The sequence below is a fragment of the Hylobates moloch genome, unplaced genomic scaffold (assembly GCF_009828535.3).
Source record: "Hylobates moloch isolate HMO894 unplaced genomic scaffold, HMol_V3 SCAFFOLD_3, whole genome shotgun sequence".
NCBI classification, from domain to species: Eukaryota; Metazoa; Chordata; class Mammalia; order Primates; family Hylobatidae; genus Hylobates; species Hylobates moloch.
The window spans coordinates 58,461,402-58,488,604 of NW_026652278.1; the positions used below are offsets into that span (position 1 = coordinate 58,461,402).

Here is a 27,203-nt window from a genome sequence, read left to right on the forward strand (position 1 = left end):
AGTAGGAATAAAAAAAACACATCTCATGTTCTAGAAGAGTGATCCTAAAGAAAATATGATAAAAAACTTCAATTTATATAAACTTATATACCAACCTCTAGAACTCTTCCTTTCCTTTGCCTTGTAACAATCTAAGCAGACCACAAATCCACATTTTTGGCAGACCCAGTGAATGTTAAACAATGTTGCTTCACATGCATCACACATCTCCCGGACTCCTCTCACTGCTCTTTTCCAGGCAATTTTGGCTGAAATACAGAAAAAACAAAAATTTAAAGGCAAACATGCTCTTTTCCAAGGCAATTTTGGCTGAAATACAGAAGAAATAAAAATGTAAAGGCAAACCAAGAACTTTCAAGGCTATATTAACTGAAGACCAATAGATTTCTTGAAGTAATTTGTAATTCTCTTTAGAAGACTCATAAATGATCATAAGTGAAAAATAAAAATGCCTTACATCTAAGCAGGGTTTCTCAACTCTGGTACTTTTGACATTTTAGGTTGAATAATTCTTTGTTGGGAGGGATTACTCTGTGCATTACAGACTGTTCAGTGGCATCTGTAGCCTCTACCTATTAGATGTTGGCAACATATCCTTAACTCCCTCAGTTATGCAACCAAAGATGTCTCCAGTCATTGCTAAGTGTCCCCTGGAGGGGCAAACCAGTGACTTCAAGGAAGGGAAGGAAAAGAAGCTAATATTCAGAGCATCTACTATGTTAGGAACTATTAAGTACTTAAGTAAACATAATTAACATAGCTACTTTCTAAACAAATTAATGAGATAGTTATCTTTCCTATTTTCCAGACCTGCCTGATACCCAGAGAGGTTATTTGCCAAAGGTAACGGTTAAACAGGGAGTAAAGCTGAGATTCCAATACAAATAATTGGGGTAGATTATGTCTTTATAAGCCAAATGTTGTAATTTCACAATTTGCATCCAAAGTGGGTTTAACACATTAATGTTGTAATGGCAGAAACAGCAAAATGCTACTGTGATTTCATAAATGGTTAATTGACTCAATTCACCCTCTATAGGAAAATATCTGTAACCTTAAATACATACTGTAAAAAGGTATCATTATCATAATTAAAAACCAAGGTTAGATAAGATTAGGGACTTCTTTCATAAACATAACTCAAAGAGAAATTCTTAAAATGAAATTTGTGCAGTTCATGTTATATTTAACTTTCTTACCATCCTTTTTCACCCAGGACAAAGCTGTTTTTTCAGATGTTACTAATTGACAGAACTTATCACCTATTATATCCAAGATATATTTAGAAGTCTCTATATCTAGTTCATCATCTTCATAATTTTCATGTGTCCACAAACTCATAGCTTCATCATCATATTGGTCAGGAGAAGAGAAACCATCTATTCTAACTACTCCGTTCTTACTAAATGACAACCTGAAATATTAAAACATAAAAGCATTAGGTACCAACATATTAAAACATAAGTCCAGTCTTTAAAATTGTAAATTTATAATTATGTTTATATTGCATTATAAAATATGAATTACATTAAAAACAGGAAAACAGGTTAATTCTTCACACACTAATTATTGAATTAATTTAAATAACTCATAGGTGTTATGCAAATGGCAATAAGTAGTACTAATTTTAGGTTATTTCAAGAAATAAGATGACTTATACTTACCTAATTCCAACAAAATGAAAACTGTGTACGTGTTTGATGAATGACAAGAGTAAAAATGTGGGCCCAATGTTGCCCAGAGCAATGTCGTTATTTTATACATGATCTAAATCAGGAATCACTAAAGCTGAAATGGCCTAAATCTGAAATGGCCTTAAGACTTTCACCAGGAGGACTTTAAAGATGCCAACTATACATACATTTTCATTAATTAGATTGACACATTATTGAAGTGATTTAAGAGAACAAGGATGAAATTCTTAATAGTTTTACAGGAACCCCGTTAATGTGCTTACTTGCTCTTAGCTTCTGATATCCAAATAACTACTCTATTCAGAGAAGTTTATGGTAAACGGAAGGCAAAATTGCCATTCTCTTACTGGCTGGTGGTTATTCCTCAATTATATTGCACTTCACTCTCTTTACTCTCAAATAGGTGATGTCTAAGATACAAGTCATACTGTATTTTTCATATGAACAGCAACATTTCTTTTATCCCTACTTTTCGTATCTTTATTATCTTTCCAAAGTTTCCTTCTTTTTAAACCAAATTTCTCCTTTTTGTCATAACCCAGCATCTTATTTTGGTTATATGTTATAATCTTTGCCTGAACATTTCTTTCCTTCAGACTTTTACTAGATTTTCTTAGGCCTCAAACCTACTTTCCTTTTGATTCCTTTTTTCATCTCTTCTGCACTTCCATGGGTACTACCTCTTATAATTATTCCCTGAAATTGTCTGTCCTTTAGGGATTGTTGGCTACAAAGTGAAGAAAGAGAACCTGGTCCATTCTTATCAACACATATTTTTGGAGGTCTATACTGGGCTACCAGCATAGAGTATTCCGCAGAGTAAAGTGTCTCAATTTCTTAGGAAGATAATTACAGCTAACAACAGAGCATTTCATATGTGCATGGGACTACACTTAAGGACTTGGCATACTTTATCTCATTTAACCTTCATTAAACCTCTTCTAGATAGGTACTAACATTTACATTTTGCAGATGAGACAGGCTTAGTTGTCCTACCACAGTTAATAAACTCACACAGGAACTAAGGGACAGAGATGGAATTCACAACTAGAAATGACTGATTCTGGAGTGTGACATGTTAATTAGTCTTTACTGTCTGGGTTATCCAGCTATTCTTTAGTTGAACTCTTACAAGTCTACCTTTAAGTTTTTAATTTTAAAATATTATTTGGTAATATTCATATAAAATTAATATATAGGTTAACAACTGTTAAGAAAAAAAATCATTTTCTCATTAAGAATAAATCTCTCAGAACAGAAAGGTCATATGGAACATAAGTAATAACATATGTATTTAGTCTAATAGTTAGAAATTGTTAAAATTTAGCATAAAAACGTTTAATAACTCTTTTATAATGTTTCCAAAACATGGAGACTCAAAGACTTATTCCCTCATCCAAAAGGGACACTCAGAGTAACACTATATAATTTCCAATATCAAATCAATAAATTACTTTTTTCCCAATCTCATATTTTCACTTACCGTCTAAAGTAGTAAAATCTACAAAATACTGGCGAGTGAGCTGGTTCTTCTCCTTTTTTACTGCGAATAAGTCTACATTCTCGACACTTTTGTAAATTAGGCCCTATCTCACAGCAGGAGTCATCCTGTAAAAAGGATTCCCCAGTTTGCTTCAGCTTCTTGACTTTACGCCAATCTTTCAACACTGAACGAGGAATGCCAGCTGTAAAATCAGTAGGAAAGTTTTAGCAAGATTATGCTTTGTAGAAAGCTAAAACTCCTTGAGATGAAATTCAAGTCAGTTATACAATTGTGATGATACAGTAAGACTTTAGTAAAGAAGCAAAGACATTAAGAGCTCTAGGTACCGATTAATGACTAAAAAGTGCAGCAGCATTTCTATTTACTTACTAACCAATTCTACTAACCAAATGAACCACTCTGATGTCAAGTGTACTGAAAATGCAGAACTAAGTTTTCCAGCTGACTGAACTCTTTAAATATTAAATATTCGTGTATGTATAATAGCAAACATAAGAATCATTCATATTCTGTGCATATCAATAACTGAAAATACAGTCCTTCTATACCAAAGTTGGTTTATGTAGGAGAAAGCTCTTTCAAGATCCACAGCAAGAACGTAAAGATCAAAGGTTTATATAGTTAGAAACTACAGGTTAGTTTCAACATATTTCTATTGAAATACATAATCTGATTTTCCAAGGTAAGTGTGGCTCATTAAAACAAGTGGTAATTTTATAAAACCTGTATTTGGCAGAAGTGCTGAGCTATTTCTCCTAACATCTTTCCTTTATTATAATACCCTGCATTTGATATCAACATACTGATGGTGGCAGTATCTTTTAGAAAAATAAAAGGGTTTGAAGAAAGTAAAAGGAAAAAGAAATTAACTTGGCTATCTTTACTGATGAATTTAAAAGGCCATCAAAAAAGTAAAAAGGACAAAACTCTAATGCATTATACAGTCTAATATGTGAAAAAAATCAACTTATTTACATACACTACATCATTGCTCCATCACATTTACTGACTTATGTTTAATAAGTATAAGAACATTGGCTCAAGAAATCTGTCATCTAGAGAGTAAGAAGAATTTCTGGACCGAGAGGAACTCCAAAAATTAAATGATGTCTATTAAAATTTTAAAAACATATTTATTTAAAAGCAAGCTGCCTGGGCACGGTAGCTCATGCCTGTAATCCCAGTACTTTGGGAGGCTGAGGCGGGCGGATCACCTGAGGTCGGGAGTTCGAGACCAGCCTGACCAACATGGTGAAATCCCGTCTCTACTAAAATACAAAAAATTAGCCTGGCATGGTGGCATGTGCCATCCAGCTACTCGGGAGGCTGAGGCAGGAGAATCACTTGAACCCGCAAGGCAGATGTTGCAGTGAGCCAACATTGCGCTACTGCACTCCAGCCTGGTGACAGAGCAAGACTCCGTCCAAAAAAAACAAAAAAGAGGAAAGAAAGAAAAAAAAAAAGCAAGCTATGTTGGGGTCCAGGTGCAGTGGCTCATGCCTGTAATCCCAGAACTTTAGGAGGCTGAGGTGGGTGGATCACTTGAGGCCAGGAGTTCAAGACCAGTCTGGCCAATAGGTGAAACCCCGTCTCTACCAAAAATACAAAAATTAGCCAGGCGCGGTAGCACGCGCCTGTAATTCCAGCTACTCAGGAGGCTGAGGCACAAGAACTGCTTGAGCCCAGGGGGTGGAAGTTGCAGTGGGGTGAGATCGTGCCACTGGATTCCAGCCTGGGTGATGGAGTAAGACTCTGTCTAAAAATATATATAAATAAAATAAAATAAAAGCAAGCTATGTTAGGATCAGCAATTAGTTGTTGGCTCTAACTTGTAAGTGTACTTATTGCACCCATAATTAATGTATCTATATGTCAGACATTAGATTTACATAGTTTGCTATTTCTGTCATGCTGAAAGAATAAAACTGTATTTCCTACCCTTGTGTTTTCTAATCATGCACAATGTGTGGATCAGATGTACAGCTATTCTCCTGAGACTACATACTTCTTGCAGAAACTTAGAAAGCACTGTGTTTAAATAAACCATATAGAGTGGCCCATTTGAAATCAGGTCCAATTATTAAGCACTTCTAGAATTGCTGCCTCGTTGTTTACAATTACATGCTTTCCCCTCTCTGTCTCTAACTTAGGTTAAGGAACCATTTAGCTTAATCCACTAGAGAAACACCCATGTGTATAACCACACACCACATCTCCCAGTTATGGTATAAACCCATTTCCAGAAGACTTACATAAAATGTTTATTTCCTCCATTGTGCAAAAGACAGATTTTTCCTATGAACTGTGTAAAATATTCAGAGCTTTTACAAGTTGGAATGAATGATAGAATTGTTATACTGCTGATAAATTTTTATTTGGTACACTTGCTTCTAATCATCTATTTACTTTTCAATTTATTACACTAGAATAAACTAAATACAGTCTATTCCCATTTTTATTATATGCCTTTAATTCCAGATAATGGAACAGTTCAGAGTATGGATCACCATACCACTGTGAACAACTCAGATAGTACTATAGTAAAGAATCAGACATTTCAAAGCAAATCTCAATTATGTGACACAAAATAGGCATTTAGAGCTTTTTTTCAATAAAAGAATAAATGAGTACAAAGACATTAAGGCCCAATTCATATGGAGAGCTTTTGATATTACAATTTTTGCTTCTAGACAAGGCCACACATGACTGCAACTAACTCCTTGTATGAATTTAACTGTCATAGTATTTGTACAATAAATAAAACTTCATCCTTCAATTCCATATATATATAATTTACTGGCAATATATAAAATCTAAAAGTTTGAGATTAAGACACTTAGTCAACAAAAAAACACCTAACTCAATGGATACTTATTCATTAATAGTAAGAACCTTAGTTCTCTAGTAGCAAATCCACAAATAGCGGCTCTAAAAGAAAACTGGGGAGGAAGAAAATAAGAGACAAATACTCGCCAAACATTAATCTCTGATATGCCGCCCCCTTAAAACATATTTTTTTGGAGATATAGAAATTAACTTTGATCATAAACCACTGGTTTTGTATTGTAGAATTTATATACTTAAATACAGTGGCAATTTCAGATCATAAAATTAAATGTAAAAATTAGATAAAATGTAAGATAGAAGTAAATAAAACATAAAAATTAATGGAGAAAAAGTGACTGACTTTTAATTAAGAGAAACAAAAAGGTAGCAGAGAGGAAGACATTCCAAAACAGTAGATAAAACAAAATCTATTATATCTAGCTTTAATGTACTAAAAAACACACTATTATGTGTATGTGTATATAAAATATATAATTATACATGTATAATGGTATATGTAATCACATTACATAGTTGAGGTGTAAGCCTAACTCATTCTTTTTGATTGACCATGACTGATGACAATTCTACTAAACATTAGAAAGAAAATGGACATTATTTAATCCATGAAGTAGATAATCCATTCCTATTTAGAAGTTCCCTGACTTATGAAAACTCCCAACTTAAAGAACTTTTCTGTGCTCAGGAGCCTCAGGGCAGGAGGACTGCCTGAGCCCAGGAGTTGGAGGCTGCTGTGTACTATTGTTACACCTGTGAATATCCACTGCACTCCAGCCTGGGCAATGTAGGGAGACTGTCTCTAAAAAATATTTAAGAAAAAAAAAACTTTTCTAGGTAGCCTAGAACAAAAGCAAGTCAACTCTGTCCACAATTAATAGATGACATCTAATATTGACTTAATATTACTTTGGACTTGGTGAACAAATGGGTCATAAGACAGCCTCTCTAAAGCTACATGCTAGTTACCAAGCAGGGGAGATTTGACTAAACATTACAACCTGGTGGAAAAAAAAGGCACTCATTCTGGCCCTTTTCTTAGAACTCTTACTTGTGAATATGTATATTCGTCTCAAGATGAAAAGAGAATACGTATTTCACTAAGACTTAATTTCATAAATTTAACTTCAGAAGAGTTTTCTAGGCATTAAAACCTGGAAGCTACCTATCTTTTGTTTTTGTTTTTGTTTTTTAAGTTTTACTCAAGTATCTGAACACCCAACACCAAAGGAAATGTCATATAAGACAGAAGAGAAACAAACTGCTCACACTAAGCCTATTATGAATTCATGGGGGCAGTGAGGGAGAGTAAGGGGAATACATACGAAAAAGCAACAGTGTATATATAATCCAATATTCAAGTAAATGGCAGGTATCCTTCGATGTTAATCCCCCTCTCTGTCTTCTGACTATGCTTGCATTTCAGTCTGTCAGTCTCTGGCTCTAGTTGAGTTTGTCCTTTGTTCTTTCACTTTCTGACTGTCCTTTTCTATGATTCCATCCTCCTGTTTTCCTCTCCTTCACTTTGCCTCTGGTTTCCACACAGGCATGTGGGAAAACCTCATTCAGTTAAAAGGCACAAATGGGAGCCTTCAAGCATCCAAGTGCTTGTCAAAGTACTTCTTGAGTGTCCACATTGTCACAGATATTTCATATATTGTATGTGGATGAACACACGGACACAGTTAAACTAAGTGCTTTCTGCATTGTGCAACATACCTAAAAAGAAATAAGCAAACTGAGAAAAACTACTACTAGAGTAAAATGATATAGAAACACTTTATAGTGAATATTACTGTTAAGTATCTCTTATTTTGTCCAGGTGTTGCCACAAAGGATGTATAATCAGTTTTGAAGCTATTAATATGGCAATTCTTTAACATCAAAATGAATACACAAAACCACAAGCCTCCCCTTTGTTAATTTTTACCTATTGTTAAGGACTGTTTGAATGAGCAGCATTAAATAGATAGTAATTTCCATAAGCTTCCAATTTTGTCACCAGATGATATAAGAGTGAAATACAGTCCACATTCACATTACTCTGAAGTAAAATTGGCCCTCCATAACTGTGGGTTCCAAACCCATGGGTTCAACCTACCGTGGATCAAAAATACTCGGGGGAAAAAAATATTCTACAAAGTTCCAAAAAAAACAAAACTTTAATTTGCCATGTGCAGAGTAGTATGTTTGATCCTGCATAAATGATGTGTAAGCATTGTGTTGGGCATTATAAGGAATCTAGAGATGATTTAAAGTATATGGGAGGATGTGTGTAGGTTACATGCAAATATAGTCATACACTATTAGGCAACTTCCTCATTGTGAGAACTTCATAGCATGTACTTACACAAACCTAGCTTACAAACCCATACAGTATTTACTGTACTTTATACTGTAGATAATTGTAACACAAAGTATTTACGTATCTAAACAAAGAAAGAGGTACAGTAAAAACAGTCTTATGATCTTATATGAGACCACTGTCATATATACATTCCATCATTTTTTGTTTATTTTTTGAGACATGGTCTTGCTCTGTTGCCCAGGCTGGAGTGCAGTGGTGCAACCGTGGCGCACTGCAGCTTCAACCACCCCAGCTCAAGTGATCCTCCTGCCTCAGCTTCCCAAAGTGCTGGGATTACAGGAGTGAGCCACTGTGCCCAGCTGTGCATTCTGTCACTGACTGAAAAGTTGTTATGCAGCACATGACTGTAGTATGCTATTTTATATAAGGGATGTGCACATCTATGAATTTCGGTATCCGTGGAGGCATCCTGGAACCAATCCCCCACAGGTATACCCAGGGACAACTGTAACTGTCTTCTAGAAATTTGCCTCAAATTATGTATATGTGAGCAGAATTTCTTTCCTGACTACATCTTGTTAGAGGTAAATATCTTAGCTGATATTACGAATCCACTTTTGGTGTGACAGCCATAACTGCATTTTGACAATTCTTAGAAATGGCCAAAATTACAAGTAACTACTAAATTCCACGTTAAATTACGCAAATTACCTACAATGACTGTCAGGTAAAATATATTATTTCTACAAGTCTTTTAAAAATGGAGGAATAAGTGTTCTCTCATTTCCTCTTAAAGGGTACTTACTTGTGAAATGTAGAAATGAGATCAATGAGCCTATACATAAAGCTAAGGCATGCAAATGAAGACAAAGGATGCCTTTAAGCTCACTGATCTTTAAAGCAGCACACTAATATAGCTAAAACATTCAGCCCATTTTACCTGAGATAAAACAAAGTAACTGACTTACTATTATTACTGTTGCTTTGCAACTTCAGTTTACTTTTTTCTTTGGCACTCCTGCTGAGAACTCCATTGGGTTTCAAATCTTCTTCTATTTCACCTTTTCTCTTTTGCAAATCATTTTGCTTCTTTTTGTAAGTTGGCTTAGGTTGTCTTTTAGTCCTTTGCTCTGACTTGCTTTCACTTTCATCTGAGTCTCCACTTTCAGAGCCAGATTCATAAGTTCTTTTGGCTTTTCTCCTATTGACTTTATCATCTTTTACATATTTATCAACTACGATCTTACTATCTACACTATTTTGTATATCACTAGATGTAGAGGCTATTAAGTTGACAGAACATGGCTTAATAATTTCTGATACAGAATTCCCTGAATTTTCCATTTTATTAGTATTTTTATCTTCTTCTGAATGTCTGGTGAGCCAGGCCTTTTTCAGTTTAGTATGGTAGTTTGGTTGACTTGTCTGGGAAGCTTGCCCATTTCCTACAGAGTTTGCTTTGTTAATTGTACTACAGATTACAGTGCTATCCAGAGGAAGGGAGGCTGAAAGTGTCTGATTTTTTACAGCATTAGGTTCAGTCTCACTGACATTACTACTTTTATACTGAGCTGCAGCCAATGCTGCCTTGTGCTTTTTTAAATGGATAAAATCAGTTGTGCCTGAGAACCCAGAACTGGGTTGAACAACACTTCCTGTCTTACTACTGGCTAATGTAACTGATGCTGTGGTGCTGACCTTGCATTCTTGTTTTTGAGCCACTGGCTGACTGACACTTTTTGAAGATACACATTCTGATGATGTAGACGCCAAAATGGTATTTGATAAAGAGGAAATTACTTCTGAACCACCCCAGCTGGAAACACTGGTAGTATCAGCAGCAGATGTGATTACATCCGTTTTGGTATTACACATCGTATTTACAGCAGACATGACTGAACTGGGAACACTGCCCTGTGAGACAGCCTGAAAGTTTTTTTCAGATTTTGTGTGAACACTGTCTGAAATCACATTTGGCAAAATGATTCTTCCAGTTTCTCCGGCTTCTGCTAGTTTGAGGCAATCTGTTTTATGTGCCCCAGCTGAAGATCTTTCACTAACTCGATCTTTAGAAGCTAACTGCATTGCTGGCATACTATCAGTTTTTGTACTAGAAGATGGACGCACAATGACAGATGCCATAGCAGCCTGTAACTTTCCACTGCTTTTCTCCACATGCCATTCGGTTTTCTCTTTGCTGAGGTTATTATTAGGTCTCCACATCTCTGTCAAACTCTGTTCTGAAGAACTCTTAAAATTTGCCTGAGAGTCTTTTGGCTCGGGTATTAGAGTTGGAGGCTTCTGTGATTCTTGAACTTTACCACCAGCATTTACTGGCATCACCGGAGTTAAAGTTGGAGGGGAAAGGCTACTATAGCTGCCTTCCTTTCTTTCCAGGCTGTGATGGATTGGTGGGTGAAACACTGGTGCTCTATGTAATGCAGGCATACTGCGGAGTGTATTTGTAGAAGAAACTGTCAAATGGGTAGGACTCCTACAATCATTTCTGAAGGTTGTTACTGAGTGAGGTGCAATCTGATGAGGAAGATGTTCTGGTATCTTGCCTACTAAACCTTCACTTTCTGGTTGGTGTTTAATCAAAGGTGGAGGCTTTGAAAGAGATGTTATAAATGAAGTCAGAGTTTGAGGATTAGCTGCTGCCGCTGCAAGGGCATTACTCTGTTTATCACCGTAAATATTTGAAATTTCTTTGGATGGGTATGATCTTGGTGGTTCATTGACCACACTATTAGACAATGTAGTGAAATAGTTACTTTGGGGTAAACTCTGAGGCACTGAGTGCTTCATTTTATAAAGATCTGATACTGAGCGTTCTACATCCATATCTTGTTTGATGATATGGCTTTTAGGACTAGAAGATGATGATGCCACTCTGGAATAATTCTCTCTCTCACCCTCAAGTCCCTTGATTTTAGTTGTAAAGGGAGCAACATCAATACTTTCTTGAAGAATTCGACGGTGTTCCTCTTTGTATTTGTTTAACCTCTCTCCAGTCTCCTGGGGTGGCCTCTGTAATTGATTTAATACTGGATCCACAAAATGCCTATGTAAGTGACAATCTTTTCCAGTCTGTGACCTATTCAGATCCAGGTCATTTTTGGCTGATGTGGATGCAACAGACCGTAATGGTTCCATAAAAGCTTTCCTTTCTAATTCTCTGCAAAGAAAATACACAAATATTTCTGTAACCACTTTTTCTTGCAAAATACAAACATAGCTTCTATGCAGTATCATTCTATTACGAAAGTAAAGGACATCTTTGCATGTACTCTAATACTATAATAAATTTGATGAAATATCAAAACAGAACAAAGCCTAATCTTAAGATATGTGTTAACTTAAAATTAACTGTTTAAAAGGCAAATTAAGAAAAATTATGAACAAGGTATTTATAATTTTTAAGTACTGGTGAACTTACTCCTTATGATGATCTACTAAAGTTTTTGTCAATGGTGGACTGGAATGGGCTGTAATTTTAAGAGGCCGATGAGGCTCTGCACTGGAAGGTCTCACAGGAATGTGACTAAGTAATCCAATACCATCTGCTGAGGTCACAGGGGTGGGCTGATGTAGCCAAGGACTGGGAGAATTCTATTAACAAAACAAAACAAAACAAAAAACCTAGATTTCAGTTACTAGAAAAAGCTAAACACAGTGTCACAGTAGAACTGGGTATGATCTTGGTGGTTTATTAGTTCATTCAAATAGCAGTTTATTTGGGAAACTTGTAACTTTTTCTAAATACATCTTATGAGAAATATTCAGACAAATAATATAATTAAACAGATTTTTCCATGTCATAAAGTAATCAGTATTAATTTATTGTCATCTTACTAAGAACAGATCTTGAAATCAGTGCCTTTAATTTACTGTAAATGCCATATACAGAACCTAGCTAATATGATTTCCTGATTCTAACAGCAAAAGAATATATATTGCTAACAGTAAAAACAGAATATTATTCCTAAAACACATTTCATCAGAAATAGAAATTATAACCAAATTCATTTGTCAATTTTTGTCATCAAAAAAATTAACTTTTCCAATGTAACAATTTACTGACAATTGGCAGATAATTACATTTCAAAACCCAAATGCACTCCCCATTTCACTCTAAGCTATAAACAAGGTTGTACCATTAAGCTTGGAGGTGTAGAGATCTAACAAAGTTAATTTTATACATCAATATGCTGCCTGTCTCATAATGGAATATAAGGTGACAGCAACCTCTTCATCGAGACATACAGCTATCTGATTACATGCTTAAGGATTTTTCTATATTCTGACTCACTGATATCCTTCCAGAACATGTTTTACGAATTTGTTAATAGGATGATAGTCAAATAGCAGGAAAATACAACCTCCTTTGTATTTTCTCTAATTTATTCCCTAACAAAGGGAATACATTTTACTTTTCAAAATAATGCAAAAGCAGTATGTCACACCAAAAATATACTGCTATGAAATTAAAAACATACACTATAGCCATAAACCTCACATAAGAGAAAAATACATAAATATACACATAAGGATCAAATATGTGTCTCAAACGGCCTCAGTTCTACAAGATCCAGAAATCTTAAACAGCAATCGATTATGGCAATGACAACAAAGTTTTGCTCTATAAAATGCCATTCAAAATTATTTCTTAATAATAGTGTCTTATGCTTGTATTGTTTCTTCACTTTTGGTCAATAGTAGGGGGTAAGACATTTTTATTTTTTGCTCAAAATATTATTCAAATTTACTCCTTTATGTTGTAATTTTATATAACAAAAATCCGATACACTTGTTTTTAGTTTAACACATTTATGACCAGTTAATAAAATATTTTATGTACTTATAAACACGGAGGCTAGACAGTCATGGTCTAAGTCCATATACTTGTGACACATACTGAGTATTGCTCCTTTCCAAGCCATTTCTAAGTTACTTAAATCTGTTTTCAAGAGTTTGGATGTTAAGGAAAAAGACACAAATCTGTTAGCCAGCTCTTGGCTCTCCTGTGTTCCTCTAGCTAGCTTATCTTTGTGCACCTGCAGCTACATTAATGACATGAGAGTGAAGAGTCAGAATAAACATATGAGTGCAACAATAAAAATAGAAACCTTGAATTAATAATCTGAGTGCAGTAGGGCACTTGGATCACCAGGCCTGCTTTCTATTCTGGTAAAGAGGATAATATAGTGATTAGCGATTCTTCACTGAGTTTGACTATGTAACATACAGGTTCTAATATGACTCCCATCTACCGCAAGAGCAACGGCCCCCTCCAAAATGGTAATGGGAAGCTTGTGATCAATGGCAGCATAATTCTGGAACCAAGATCTTGTCAATCTCAAATGTGGTGATGCCGGTGCAGAATAAACTGTGGGGATCACTGGTGAGACTTCATTAAAGGCCAAAGGTCATATGAAAGTAGAGCCAAAAGGAGTCCATGTTTGCAACAGGAATAAACCACAGGAAACATCTTTCAAAACTGGTAGACCTTATGCAAGATGCATCATCAACCACTTGGTGCCTCTTATCATAAAAGTTCATCCATCACATGGTTGGGCATGGTGGCTCATGCCTGTAATCCCAGCACTTTGAGAGGCCGAGGCAGGCAGATCACTTGAGGTCAGGAGTTCGAGACCAGCCTGGCCAGCATAGTGAAACCTTGTCTCTACTAAAAATACAAAAAATTAGCCAGGTGTGGTGTTGCACACCTGTAGTCCCAGCTACTTGGGAGGCTGAGGCAGGAGAATCACTTGAACCCGGGAGGCAGAGGTTGCAGTGAGCCAAGATTGCATCACTGTACTGTAGCCTGGCAACAGAGGGAGACTCCATCTCCAAAAAAAAAAAAAAAAAAAAGTTTATCCATCACAACTTGGGAATGATAAAAAGACTCATGGCCACAGTCTACCCAAAACATAATGACTCCTCTCACAAACTTTTGGCATGATGAACAGCATGCTTTTATCTACTGGCATCACTAATGTTATATGTGAAAAATATTATCCCTGAGTAAAAGAGAAAGTCACCAAAACTGTCTTCTAAATCACCACCTCCAACTGTGATCTCACTTCACTTCAGAAAGCTGTCAAAAAAGATGACATTAAGGTGTTAAAAACACCCATGTGAGGCAGAGGTTGCAGTGAGCCGAGATCGCACCACTGTACTCTAGCTTGGGCGACAGAGCAAGACCCTGTCTCAAAAAAAAAAAAAAAAAAAACCCCACAAAAAAACCAAAAAACCACCCATATTCACTGTAGCATTATTCACCACAGCCAAGAGGTGAAAGCAACCCAAATGTCCACTGACAGGTGAACGGAGAAAGAAAATAGGGCACATACATACAGTGGAATATTATACAGCCTTCAATAAGAAGAAAGTCATGTCACATGTTGCAACATGGATGAACCTCAAGAATACTGTAGTAAGCTAAATAAGCCAGTAATGAAAGGATAAATATTCTATGATTCTACTCATAGAAAGTATCTAAAGTCATGAAAACCATAGAAACAGAAGAAAGGTGGTTGCCAAGGGCTGGCAGGGAAGGGGAGTTAGTGTTTAATGGCTATAGTTTCAGTTTTACAAGATGAAAAAGTTCTAGAGACCTGCTGGACAACAATGTGAACGCACTTAACACTACTGAACTGTACACTTAAAAATGTTTAAGATGGCACATTTAATATTATGTATGTGTGTGGTTTTTAACCACAAAAACAAACAAGGTGTTAAAAAGAGATTCTAGGGGATACTTGATGAGCATCCTAGGATATATGAAGGACAAGGTTGTCTCCTGGGAGTTTAAAAGTGATAATCAGTTTTTCCATTTTTTATACCGGGGCTGGTATTGCTCTCAACAACCATTTTTTAGTGTAAAAATGAATTTGCTATAGAAACCACATAGCTCATGAATGAATAAGAGCCTTATACCACTACCTTTAGCAATACTGTGTTAGGCAGACAAAATTTCAGCTGCAGCTTTACCCTCAAATACTGGGAATCTGCAACCTTGAGCACCCTTAAGGGAACAAGGGGGTTAAATAGTCAAACACTGTACTATACCATTAACACACAAACATACATCTGGAGAATATAACAATTTGTTTTTAAGAATAATTTGATAATATATATCAAAAGCCTTACAATTTCATAAAAATTTTAGAAATTTCACTTCTGGGAATTTGGCTGAGCAAAATAATTATGTATAATTTGTATTATATATTATAATTATTGCATAATTATAATTATGTATAATTTGGTATAATAATAATTTTTATACCCAAAATTAGCCGGGCACGGTGGCTCCCTCCTGTAATCCCAGCACTTTGGGAGGCCGAGACAGATGGATCACAAGGTCAGGAGTTCAAGACCAGCCTGACCAACATGGTAAAACCCTGCCTCTACTAAAAACACAAAAATTTGCCAGGCATGGTGGTAGGCATGTAGGCACCTGTAATCCCAGCTACTCAGGAGGCTGAGGCAGGAGAATCGCTTGAACCTGGCAGGCAGAGGTTGCAGTGACCCAAGATCATGTCACTGCATTCTAGCCTAAGCGACAGAATGAGACTCCATCTCAAAAAAGGAAAAAAAAAAAAAAAGAAAATATACCAAAAATTTAAATCTATAATAAATAAATATTACAATCTAAAAAGTCTTACTTCTCCGGCCGGGCATGGTGGCTCATGCCTGTAATCCCAGCACTTTGGGAGGCCGAGGCGGGCGGATCACGAGGTCAGGAGTTCGAGACCAGCCTAACCAACATGGTGAAACCCCATCTCTACTAAAAATACAAAAATTAGCCGGGCGTGGTGGTGTGCGCCTGTAATCTCAGCTACTTGGGAGACTGAGGCAGGAGCATTGCTTGAACCCGGGAGGCGGAGATTGTGGTGAGCTGAGATTGTGCCATTGCACTCCAGCCTGGGCAATAAGAGCAACATTCCGTCTCAAATAAAAAATAATAAAAATAAAAAATAAAAAGTTTTACTTCTTTAAACTATTTTTATAAATAGGCTTTTCTGAGGTTTCAGCTCCCACTCTTGAGGTTACTAAGCGTACAGAAAAACAACAAAAAATTCTAACATATTTTATAATAGGAAATGACCTAAAAAATAGATGGAATATTGAAAAAGCACCTGTACATGTTCATTAATATATACTGGTATGTGGCAAACTATAGTGTAACTTACCCTCCTTAATGAAGCTTCAGCATTAACTGCATTTTCTGGGTGAACCCACTTAGAAGAAGGCAAACCAAGTCCTGAGTATGCATGTGTTCCATTTGGATACTGCCAAATAATTGGATAAAGTCCAAGCTGATTATATGAAGCAGAAGGATGGGCTTGTCCAAGAAGATGAGGTGACTGGTGCTGTAACAACTGTTGTTGCTGCTGGTGTGCTAGTGCTAAGTGGCTCAAGCTGCTGGCATGAGCACTCTCTAGTCGTGGGTGGCCACCAAGTAAGGAGGCAGTAGGCACTCCAGGTAACACAGTGGGAAGTAAATGAGGGTGATGAACAGCATGGTGTGGACCACTAGTCAGAGGATGAGTGTTAATGGTAGGTAATGGAGTTTGACTAGATGATCCGGCTAGTAAATGGGGTGCAGGAGTTAAGGCAGGATGATGGGTACCTGGATTTAAACAGGTTCTATGAGATGAGGAGTGAAGAGGAAAAGGATGCTGGCTTAGGAAAGGTGAAATATGATTAGCTCCTGTTTCTGACCCAATAAGTGCAGGATCTCTGTAAACTGTAAAATGCTCATTTTTATCAATGATAAGAGGACTCTTTGTAGTTTCTAATGTACTGCTTCGAGTAGGAATTGGATGAAAACTGCATCTTGATAGCTCATGTTCTATCTTATTTGCCAGTCTTCTTTCACCAGTAGCTTGGCTGTTCACATAAGTGGCCTTAGACTTTACAGAATCAGGAGAATGAGTTATTTTGGGTTTAACAACTTCAGGTGATGGGCTGGATTTTATCTTCTGAGTATCTACTGAAGTATTAAGTTTAGATTTTATAGTCTCTGGAGGTGGACTTCGCTTATGCAGCTTATCTTCCATGACAGAAACTACACTTAAAGGAGAAATGTAAGAGACATACTTCTCTTTTTCCATGTTCAAGTGATCATTTCCTGAAGAAGCATTTGTAACACTTGACTGGGTTAGATCCACTTTAACTACATCACTGACCCAGCTCTGGTCAGAATCTTGTTTTGCTGTTTCCAAGAATTTTGCATTTGCAATAGAGTGTTTTGAATCACTAACATTAGGATCCATTTTCTGAAGGGTCTGAAGGCCAAAGGTACTTGAGTTTTCCTGAGCCACCTTTTCTAAATTAGTGTCATTTGTAATATCAATAACACATTTTGGTGTGGGTGGTCTGGATACAAACTTCTCCTTTGGTAGCAATTCCATGGTATGTGTTTTATCCATATTGCATTCCTGAGGAAGTAAATCATTAGAATTATGATCAGAAACTGTGGACTGTTCTGACGAATGGATAATCATATCTTCTTGAAGCTGAGTGTCAACAGACTTCCGCTTCTCTGCTTCTTCATGTTTTTTATCTTCCTGTATTTGATCCCAGGGAGGCTGGCTATCTTTTAGGGTCTCTTCTCCTGCCTTCTCGTTATTATGGAGTTTTCCTTCTTCTCCATTTATTTTTGAAGTATTTTTATTTTTCAATTCATTCTCTGGCTTCTGTTCTGAGGAATTATCTATTATTCTCTTATTTGAATTTTCTGAGTCACTGCTCTCAGAGAAGTCTGAAACATTGTCAGTTCGAAGTCTTTTCATATTTAGTTTCTTTTCATCCTCCTCAGGTTTCCTTCTTTTATTCATCAAGTGTTTGTTTTTACCTTTAGGATTTTCTGTAGGATTAAAGAAAGAACAGTCTTATTTTTCATACTAAATAAGCATATTTTAGAATGTATTTTTATTTGTTTTCATTCCCTTAAAAAAAAAAAAAGTGGGTCCTACCTCCTCGTGATATATAATCATATTTTTCCTCCTTCATCTTCTCTTCATCTGGTATACTGCTATCTGAGCCCTTCCTCTTATTTGGACGGATACTTCTTTGTTGCTGTTGCTGGTGCATATTCTGTTTTGGTACAGCAGCTTGGGAGTTCATTGCTGGTCTGGGACTATTTGCTTGGGCACGTGTATAATGGCTCTAAAAATAACCAATTAACAGTAATTGTTTACTACCTGGTTTCTACTAGCCTAAGGAAAAATATTTTACAGAAATCCATCCCTAATAACATACATACGTGAACAGCGTTGACGTTTTGATTGGCACGAGACCTGCGTCGTGATGTAATGCCAATATTTTCACCTTTTAACAAAGAGTGAACAACATCATCTAGAAAGGTCATTTGAACCATAGAAGGATCGACATTCTGTGGTTCTAGTACCTAATCCATGATACAAAACAAAAACAAAAATTAAATAGAATGAGCTAATCAAATATTTGGTATAATTTCTTTACTCAGTAGAAATGTTTAGAAATCAGCTTCGGATCCCTAATTTATAAGATGCTGTTACAATAATTTATTTTATTCACTTAAGACAAAATTACCTTTTTAACCTTCTGAAACTCACCATTTCAACTGCTAACCAAGAATTAAAAAGCAAATATATTTACTTCAAGTACATCTTGAAAAACAAGGGTATTAATCAAGAATATAGATGCCAACAATTTTTAAATTACTTTCTATTTAAAAATAGAAAGTAATTTTCAAAAAGCAGTTGTAAAATAAAACTCAGAGGTAGACTTCAGGGAGAAGAAAAAGACAAAAAAATTGTGCAAATGAGTAATTTTTTAAATGTGGTTAAAACTATTTTAACAATTCAAGGCAGTTTTGTGCTTTTTTTGAGAGGTAAAAGTTTGTCACTGTTTTAGGAAAAAAATCAAATGCAATGAAGGAATAACACTTATCTAGCATTTTAACTACATTTTAACCAAAGTATTTGAATTGTGTATAAAGGCACGCTATCAGATAATCTCCACAATCCAATCAGGCAGGAAGGTATAAATATCTATTTTTTCTACATAAACAACAGCTTTAAAAATGAGTATTTTTTGTATTAAGTTAAAAAAAAATTTGAAATCTCAAGACTTTCAGACTAGTACTTAAAACTCCATAGGAGCCGGGCGCGGTGGCTCACGCCTATAATCCCAGCACTTTGGGAGGCCGAGGTGGGCAGATCACGAGGTCAGGAGATCCGAGACCATCCTGGCTAACATGGTGAAACCGCATCTCTACTAAAAATACAAAAAAATTAGCCAGGTGTGGTGGCGGGCGCCTGTAGTCACAGTTACTCGGGAGGCTGAGGCAGAAGAATGGTGTGAACCCAGGTGGCGGAGCTGATAGTGAGCCGAGATCATGCCACTGCACTCCAGCCTGGGCGACAGAGCGAGACTCCATCTCAAAAAAAAAAACAAAAAAAAAAAAAACAAAACTCCATGGGAAACTTGTAATCCTTAAGATTCACCATAAAACTTAATGGAGCATACCAACACTGATATTTGATGTGAGAAGAACTGTAGTGTGTGTTTAAGTTTTCACTGATGAAAAGAAATGATTTGGGAAATATTTTTATTACTGGAGGGACAGAAAAACTGAAACTCTGAGAAAGAAAATTTTAGCTGATCTAATGATTTAAAAAAGACTAATCAATTAAAAGAGTTTAATGCCTCTATTTTAGGAACTGATTTTATCAGTGTTGAAATAAATTGAGCATTGCTGTCTCCCTATGACCTGAAATGACCTCTATGTAATATCAGATACATTTAAACTTACTAGAATTACATGACTAAAAACCCCAGAGATAAAAATTATTTAGTATCAAATTGTTGATGTATTTTGGGGGGGCATGGATGATTTGAACTTTTAAAATCTCTACAAAAATATTAGTGGAACTATTTACCTGATCATTCATAACGATCATGGTGCGGGTGAAGAGATCATGATGAGTAATTATGCCAGTAAACCACTGGGTGGCAGAGTCCTGTCTATATACTCTCACTCTGTATCCATTTAAGGAATAAGGACCTTAAAAAAAACACAAGAAATAGAAACATCTTAAATGGAGACATCTTCATTTAATAACTGCCTTTTAGAAGAAACATGAGCTAGTGTATAATAGTAATATCCAACTATCAGTTTTCAAAAAAATGTTTTAGAAGTAAATATCCTTTCAAATGAATCATTCTGAAGTTACTATATACACTGCACTAGACCTACATACTTCCTGATTCAATAGAAATAAGAGAGAAGGAAGGTTTCTAGGATCACGAGTTAACAAGAGAACAGTTCAAAATGCAAAGCTATAGTAGTGTAGAATGTAGTAAGGTTATGAAGCTACTTAGTAAGATTGCAGTAGATGACTACATGGTTGAAACAGAAAGATTAACTTGCAACTTGATGTTTGTTTGAGTCTTCTAGTTGCCAAAACTTTACTATAAACAACTATAAATTTTGATTTGCTATCACAGCCAGAAAAAGCTGCTAAAAGTCTTAAAAAAGAGATTGGCTAAGTGAATTTATACATATAGCACTAAAAATTTTTAACGAAATATGGTACACTTTTGTGTTAAACTCACTTTTTCAAAGGATATTCTTGTATAGATATCCATTAGAAAATAAAAAAATATTAAAGATATTTATATGCAGATATTCAGATATGCCTAATAAAACAAGTCACTCTACAGAAGAGGATACTGAGATGAAAATGATCTTTAATTGACAAGTATTAAAATGGTATCAAATACTTTAACAAAGAACTGTAAGGGAAATAACTGCTGTACCTTAATAATTTACAAAGTGCTTTCAAAATTTTCAAGTGGTTATTTAATTCTCTCTCTTAAGTATTGTTAGCCCTTTTATAAAAATCAAGAAAGTGAGAGGTTGACAGATTAGGTAAAATTTTAAGTCAAAGATATGGGACTGAATTTATTTTTCTGATGTTCTTTCTTCTACAGTTATAACTGATTCAACAATCCTTTGCCAGCTTTAAATATATACATATAAATCAATGAACTGTAGAAAGTATTCCATATGACCTGTAAATTAAATCCGTTCATCTAGAGAAAAGTGAAGATGTTGACTGGCTATAATTTAAGGGAGGTGATGCATAAACACTGGTTAGTAGCCATATCAATTATATAAACTTCAGTCTTTTCTAACTATTAAAGAGTAAGACTCCATATTATTTTTTCTAATATAGGACATGCTTATAGAGTAATTCCAAATATGATCAGTTTTCAATTCCCATTAACAAACAGTTTACACTGGTTTGTTCCCACTACTTAACATAGCTTAGAGTCAGCCTCACACAATTCTGCATAGAATGAATAGGGACTGTACTGCCCCTTAATCTTTTCTCCTCTAACGATACAATGCAGAAACAAAATATTATTTTTTAAAAATTTGCCTGGTTTCTTCAACAAATAAATTGCAAGGAAAGGGAAAACAAGAGAAACAATGGGGATGTACCAAATAATCACAATGTGTGGACCTTTTCTGAATCCCTTGATTTTTAAAAATCCAACCTGTTAAAATCTTCGACATTTATGAGACAAATGAAAACTTGAAATACCTAGTATTTTAAATTTAAAAACTATTACTTTTTTCAGAATAATGTTTCAGCATTGTTTTGTTTAAAAAAATGAATAGAATAGGGTGATGTATGAAATTTGACAGAAGGGGGTATGGATAGCACAGGATCAGCCAAGATTTGACAGTTGTTGGGGCTGGGAGAGAGGTGAATGAAAGTTCACTGAAATATTCTATTTTTGTATGTGTTTTAAATTCTCCACAAAAAAGTTTAAAGAATATTTAGCCTAGGAATAATTAAATATGTAGACGATCCACTACTGTACATACCCATATAAAGCAAACAGCTTTGGGATTCTTTCTGGATGCTTAATGGCATGGAAGTTGACGGTTGAGATAAATATGGGAATTTAACAACAAAATTCCATTCACAAAGACATTCGACAACAGTTCATGCCATATTGTCTCACTTTCCATTCAATTTCCAAAAAGCTTGTATTTACAATACATGATTTTACTGACAGAAATGGGAATTGCTAAAAATTGTCAAACCCCACTGGTTTGAAGGTCACATGTTGTAACATACTAAACAAAGGAAACAAAAGACTAGTAAATTTTTGAAAAAGGTGCACTGAAATAGGCCACTTTTACCAGATACGAAGGACATTCTTCAAAGGAAATCAATTGTGGCTGTGGGCAACCCTCTACTGCAAACAATGCTTCCTTCTCCAGGAAAGACACACCTAAAGAATTCCATAATATGCAGTTTTCTGTCAACAAAACACCCATGTGGCTGTAATTTCATGACAGGCATTTAGTTCAAATAAAGTCAATACACTCGTGAAATTATCAACTTTCTATCAAAATTATTATGACTCTGCTATTATTTTCCTGGATGTATATAACTCAAAATATTGGACCGGGCCTTCTATTTATATTGCACACAATTGAATAACCAAAAACAAATACGGTAAGTTGCCTAGATCCAAAAAAATTTAACGCATAACTTCAAAATAGTTACCTTGCATAAAAATCTCCTGAACCTTTTGTTCCTTTACCCAGACTTTCACTTCCTCGTGAAGCTGCGGGTTGTCCCTGAGAACTGGGTTTAGGCTGTCTATGTCGTCCTAGAATTACAGATTAAAAGAAAGGTCCATGTTACGCTCTCCTATCATTAATGTTACCGACTTTCCCTCCTATATATTCTAAGGACTGAAGAAAATTCCTTTGATCTAAATGTACGCAAAAACACAAATTCGTGAGTTATAGTTCACTGGCAACAAAAGAGCATAAGAAATTAATCTGTGGTAAGACTTGACCCTTGACAACGATGTCCTAAAGTCAAAATCTGAAATTAATGTGTTTTCTAACTTCTAAAGTATAGCCTTATTCAACTCATCTTTTTAAGGGATTCACTATTGGAAGCAATATACAAATCAAATAACATCAGGTCATTTAAAGGTGTTGGCAAAAGAACTGAGGTGAACATTTTAATGACAATAGATATATACACAGATGACTTACTGACCTTCCCATAATACTTAACCTCTAGAGTTTGAAACTACTTTTATTCTGTCCTGATTTAAATGTCATCAAATTCAGTTCTACTCAGTCATCTGACCAGTAATTTTGCTGCTAAAAATTTTATTTCTTGAAACTAGCGTCAAAGCATCGAGACAACTAAAATTACATTATTGATGGTATTACTCTCATAACAGGGTGGATCTAGACATAGAAACAACCGATTCTCTCTCATTGGAGATGTGAATCATACAGTCACGTGATTTCCCACAATTTGCTGGTCTCCCACTGGACTCTGACATTCTGTTCTCCCTCTCTCTCTCTCAAAGTACCTCTGCTGCTCCTGCATTTGAGATCAGCTGCAGGAACACTAGAGTAGCTGGCAAGAATAACAAACCAGCACTGTCAAATGGCAACTATTTTAAAAGTGGACAAGCAGGGCCGGGCATGGTGGCTCATGCCTGTAATCCCAGCACTTTGGGAGGCTGAGGCGGGTGGATCACAAGGTCAGGAGATCGAGACCATCCTGGCTAACATGGTGAAACCCCATCTCTACTAAAAATACAAAAAAATTAGCTGGGCGTGGTGGTGGGCGCCTGCAGTCCCAGCTACTCAGGAGGCTGAGGCAGGAGAATGGTGTGAACCTGGGAGGTGGCACTTGCAGTGGGCCGAGATCACGCCACTGCACTCCAGCCTGGGCAACAGAGTGAGACTCCGTCTTAAAAAAAAAAAAAAAAAAGTGGACAGGCAGATCATGGAAACCAGTGAATAGAAAAGAGCTAAACTAAGTGAACTATAACTGACGAATAAAAAACAATTTGGCAACTTCGTAAAGCCAAAAGGTGGCTGAAGTGTAAAAAATAAAAAAGGACGCCTAATCAAGTAGGTCATACTTCACTCTCCTCCAAAGTCTATCCAGGTAAACTGTTTCCTTCTTGTACTGCTTTTTAAGGCACTACTCTGTATTTTTAGAATAGTATTGTGGTAAATATTCTATCTGATATGTACTTAAATATAGTGAAAGCCAACAGGCCAAAGTAAGGGCCTTTAAATTAGTTAACTATGTTCCTTGGAAAATATATAGAAGTACTGCTTTATAGCAGAAGAAAATACCAGGATGAAAAACTGTCATACAAATAAGTAGGCAAAATCTGTCATTTTGGGAGAAAGAAATGGGCATTAACATGTCTTTCTTTACTTTGCAAAGAAACTTTCTAGCAATCTCTTTTCTCTGCACCCCCTTAATAATACAGTACACACTTAGAAAGTCCTATCAGACTCTAACCCCCTTAATGCACACCAGCTGACAGTCTAGTCTATAATAAACAGAACATGGGAAACTTGTTTTTTTTGAGACGGAGTTTTGCTCTTGTTGCCCAGGCTGGAGTGCAATGGCACGATCTCGGCTTACTGCAACCTCCGCCTCCCAGGTTCATGCGATTCTCCTGTCTCAGCCTCCCGAGTAGCTGGGGTTACAGGAGCATGCCACCATGCTTGGCTAATTTTTGTATTTTTAGTAGAGACGGGGTTTCATCATACTGGTTAGGCTGGTCTCAAACTCCTGACCTCAGGTGATCCACCTGCCTCGACCTCCCAAAGTGTTGGTATTACAGGCGTGAGCCACCACACCCGGCCCATAGAAAACTATTTTACAAGGAAAACCATTACTATTTTCAGACATCTCTGACAGCAAGTTCTTTTAAAATTTTTCTCACTTTAAAACTTCCATACATAGCGCTTCCGCCGGGGAGGTCCCCCATCCGCAGTCATGAGTCATTTCAAGTTTATCGATATTGGTATCAAATTGACTGACCCCATGTTCATAGGAATTTATAGGGGGGTTCAAAAGCATCAAGATGACTTACAGAATGTAATAGGGAGAGCTGTCGAGATTGGTGTTAAAAAGTTTATGATTACAGGTGGAAATCTTCAAGACAGTAAAGATGCACCACATTTGGCACAAACAAATCATATGTTTTTCAGTACAGTTGGATGTCATCCTACAAGATGTGGTGAATTTGAAAATAATCCTGATCTTTACTTAAAGGAGTTGCTAAATCTTGCTGAAAACAATAAAGGGAAAGTTGTGGCAATAGGAGAATGTGGACTTGATTTTGACCGACTACAGTTTTGTCCCAAAGATACTCAACTCAAATATTTAAAAAAATAGTTTGAACTGTCAGAACAAACAATATTACCAATGTTTCTTCACTGTCGAAACTCACATGCTGAATTTTTGGACATAATGAAAAGAAATAGAGATCGGTGTGTAGGGGGAGTGGTGCATTCATTTGATGGTACCAAGGAAGGAGCAGCTGCTTTGATTGACTTGGATCTTTATATAGGATTTAATGGTTGCTCACTGAAAACTGAAACTAATTTGAAAGTTTTGAAGTCAATTCCTAGTGAAAAATTAATGATTGAGACAGATGCACCTTGGTGTGGAGTCAAAAGTACACATGCTGGATCAAAATATATAAAAACTGCATTTCCTACCAAAAAGAAGTGGGAAAGTGGGCACTGCTTAAAAGACAGAAATGAACCCTGCCATATAATTCAAATATTGGAGATAACATCAGCAGTGAGAGATGAGGATCCACTGGAATCAGCCAATACACTATATAACAATACTATTAAAGTATTTTTTCCTGGAATATAATTGGTATATGTCTTCCACTTTCCATCATGTATGTAAAATTTCATAGTAAAACTTACTGATAGTTTCAATAAAGAAATTATCTGCAAACAAACAAACAAAAACTTCTATACATAACCATCCATATACCTTTTCCATAATATAGGGAATTATAAACTTTTTTCTGTGCTGTTTTTTTTTTTTCTGAGACACAGTCTCACTCTCCCAGCCCATAGTGTGCTAGGCACGATCTTGACTCACTGGAATCTTCGCCTCCCGAATTCAAGCGATTCTGCTGCCTCAGCTTCCTGAGTAGCTGGGATTACAGGCACATACCACCACGCACAACTAATTTTTGTATTTTTAGTAGAGACGGGGTTTCACCATGTTGACCAGGCTGGTCTCAAATTCCTGGACTCAAGCAATCTGCCCACCTTGGCTTCCCAAAGTGCAGGGATTACAGGCGTGAGCCATCACACCAGGCTATAAACTGTTTTTAAAGAAGCATTGCCAACACCTTGCAGACAAGTACACTTTATAAAACCAGTTGACTGTGTTGAAATTTTACAACTTATAACTCATTTACTTCTATCTTATTTATTCAACAGGTTAAAATAATGGGCTATAAAACCAGTTGCCTATGTTGAAATTTTATAAGTTATAACTACTAGGATATATAATCTATTTCTTCAACATTTATTTATAAATATTTTTTGTTTTGTTTTGTTTTGAGATGGAGTCTCACTCTGTCACCCAGGCTGGAGTGCAGTGATGCAATCTCGGTTGACTGCAACCTCTGCCTCCCGGGTTCAAGAGATTCTCCTGCCTCGGCCTCCTGAGTACCTGGGATTACAGGTGCCCGCCACCACGACCGGCTAATTTTTGTATTTTTAGTAGAGACAGGGTTTTGCCATGTTGGTCAGGCTGGTCTCAAACTCCTGACCTCTTGATCCGCCCTCGTCGGCCTCCCAGTGGGATTACAGGCATGAGCCTCCGCGTCCAGCCTTATAAATACTTTTTCAACAGGTTAAAATAATGGGCTCTATTTCCAAGATCATTAAACAATATACAAATATTTTTCCAACAATAAACCATTAATTATCTAGTGGAAATAGCATACCACTAAAAACTGT

General features: G+C 36.2%; 1 protein-coding gene and 1 pseudogene across 3 annotated transcripts in view; one reads left to right on the plus strand and one right to left on the minus strand.

The window, feature by feature from the left end:
* JMJD1C (jumonji domain containing 1C) overlaps positions 1–27,203 on the minus strand; it is a 345,065-nt gene that overhangs the window by 14,377 nt on the left and 303,485 nt on the right. For 2 of the 3 annotated variants that reach the window (XM_058436284.1, XM_058436283.1), the window contains exons 4-13: positions 22,936–23,041; positions 20,287–20,411; positions 18,627–18,770; positions 18,337–18,529; positions 16,549–18,227; positions 11,790–11,962; positions 9,319–11,528; positions 3,178–3,379; positions 1,200–1,414; positions 96–248 (exon numbers count right to left, since the gene is read on the minus strand). In XM_058436284.1, coding sequence (XP_058292267.1) covers positions 96–248; positions 1,200–1,414; positions 3,178–3,379; positions 9,319–11,528; positions 11,790–11,962; positions 16,549–18,227; positions 18,337–18,529; positions 18,627–18,770; positions 20,287–20,411; positions 22,936–22,942 — 5,101 coding nt within the window. In that variant the 5' untranslated portion in view covers positions 22,943–23,041. Of the gene's footprint in view, positions 1–95; positions 249–1,199; positions 1,415–3,177; positions 3,380–9,318; positions 11,529–11,789; positions 11,963–16,548; positions 18,228–18,336; positions 18,530–18,622; positions 18,771–20,286; positions 20,412–22,935; positions 23,042–27,203 lie in introns of those variants that run through there. The other variant, XM_058436285.1, reaches the window with a different exon arrangement.
* LOC116458517 (deoxyribonuclease TATDN1-like) lies at positions 25,093–26,094 on the plus strand (annotated as a pseudogene).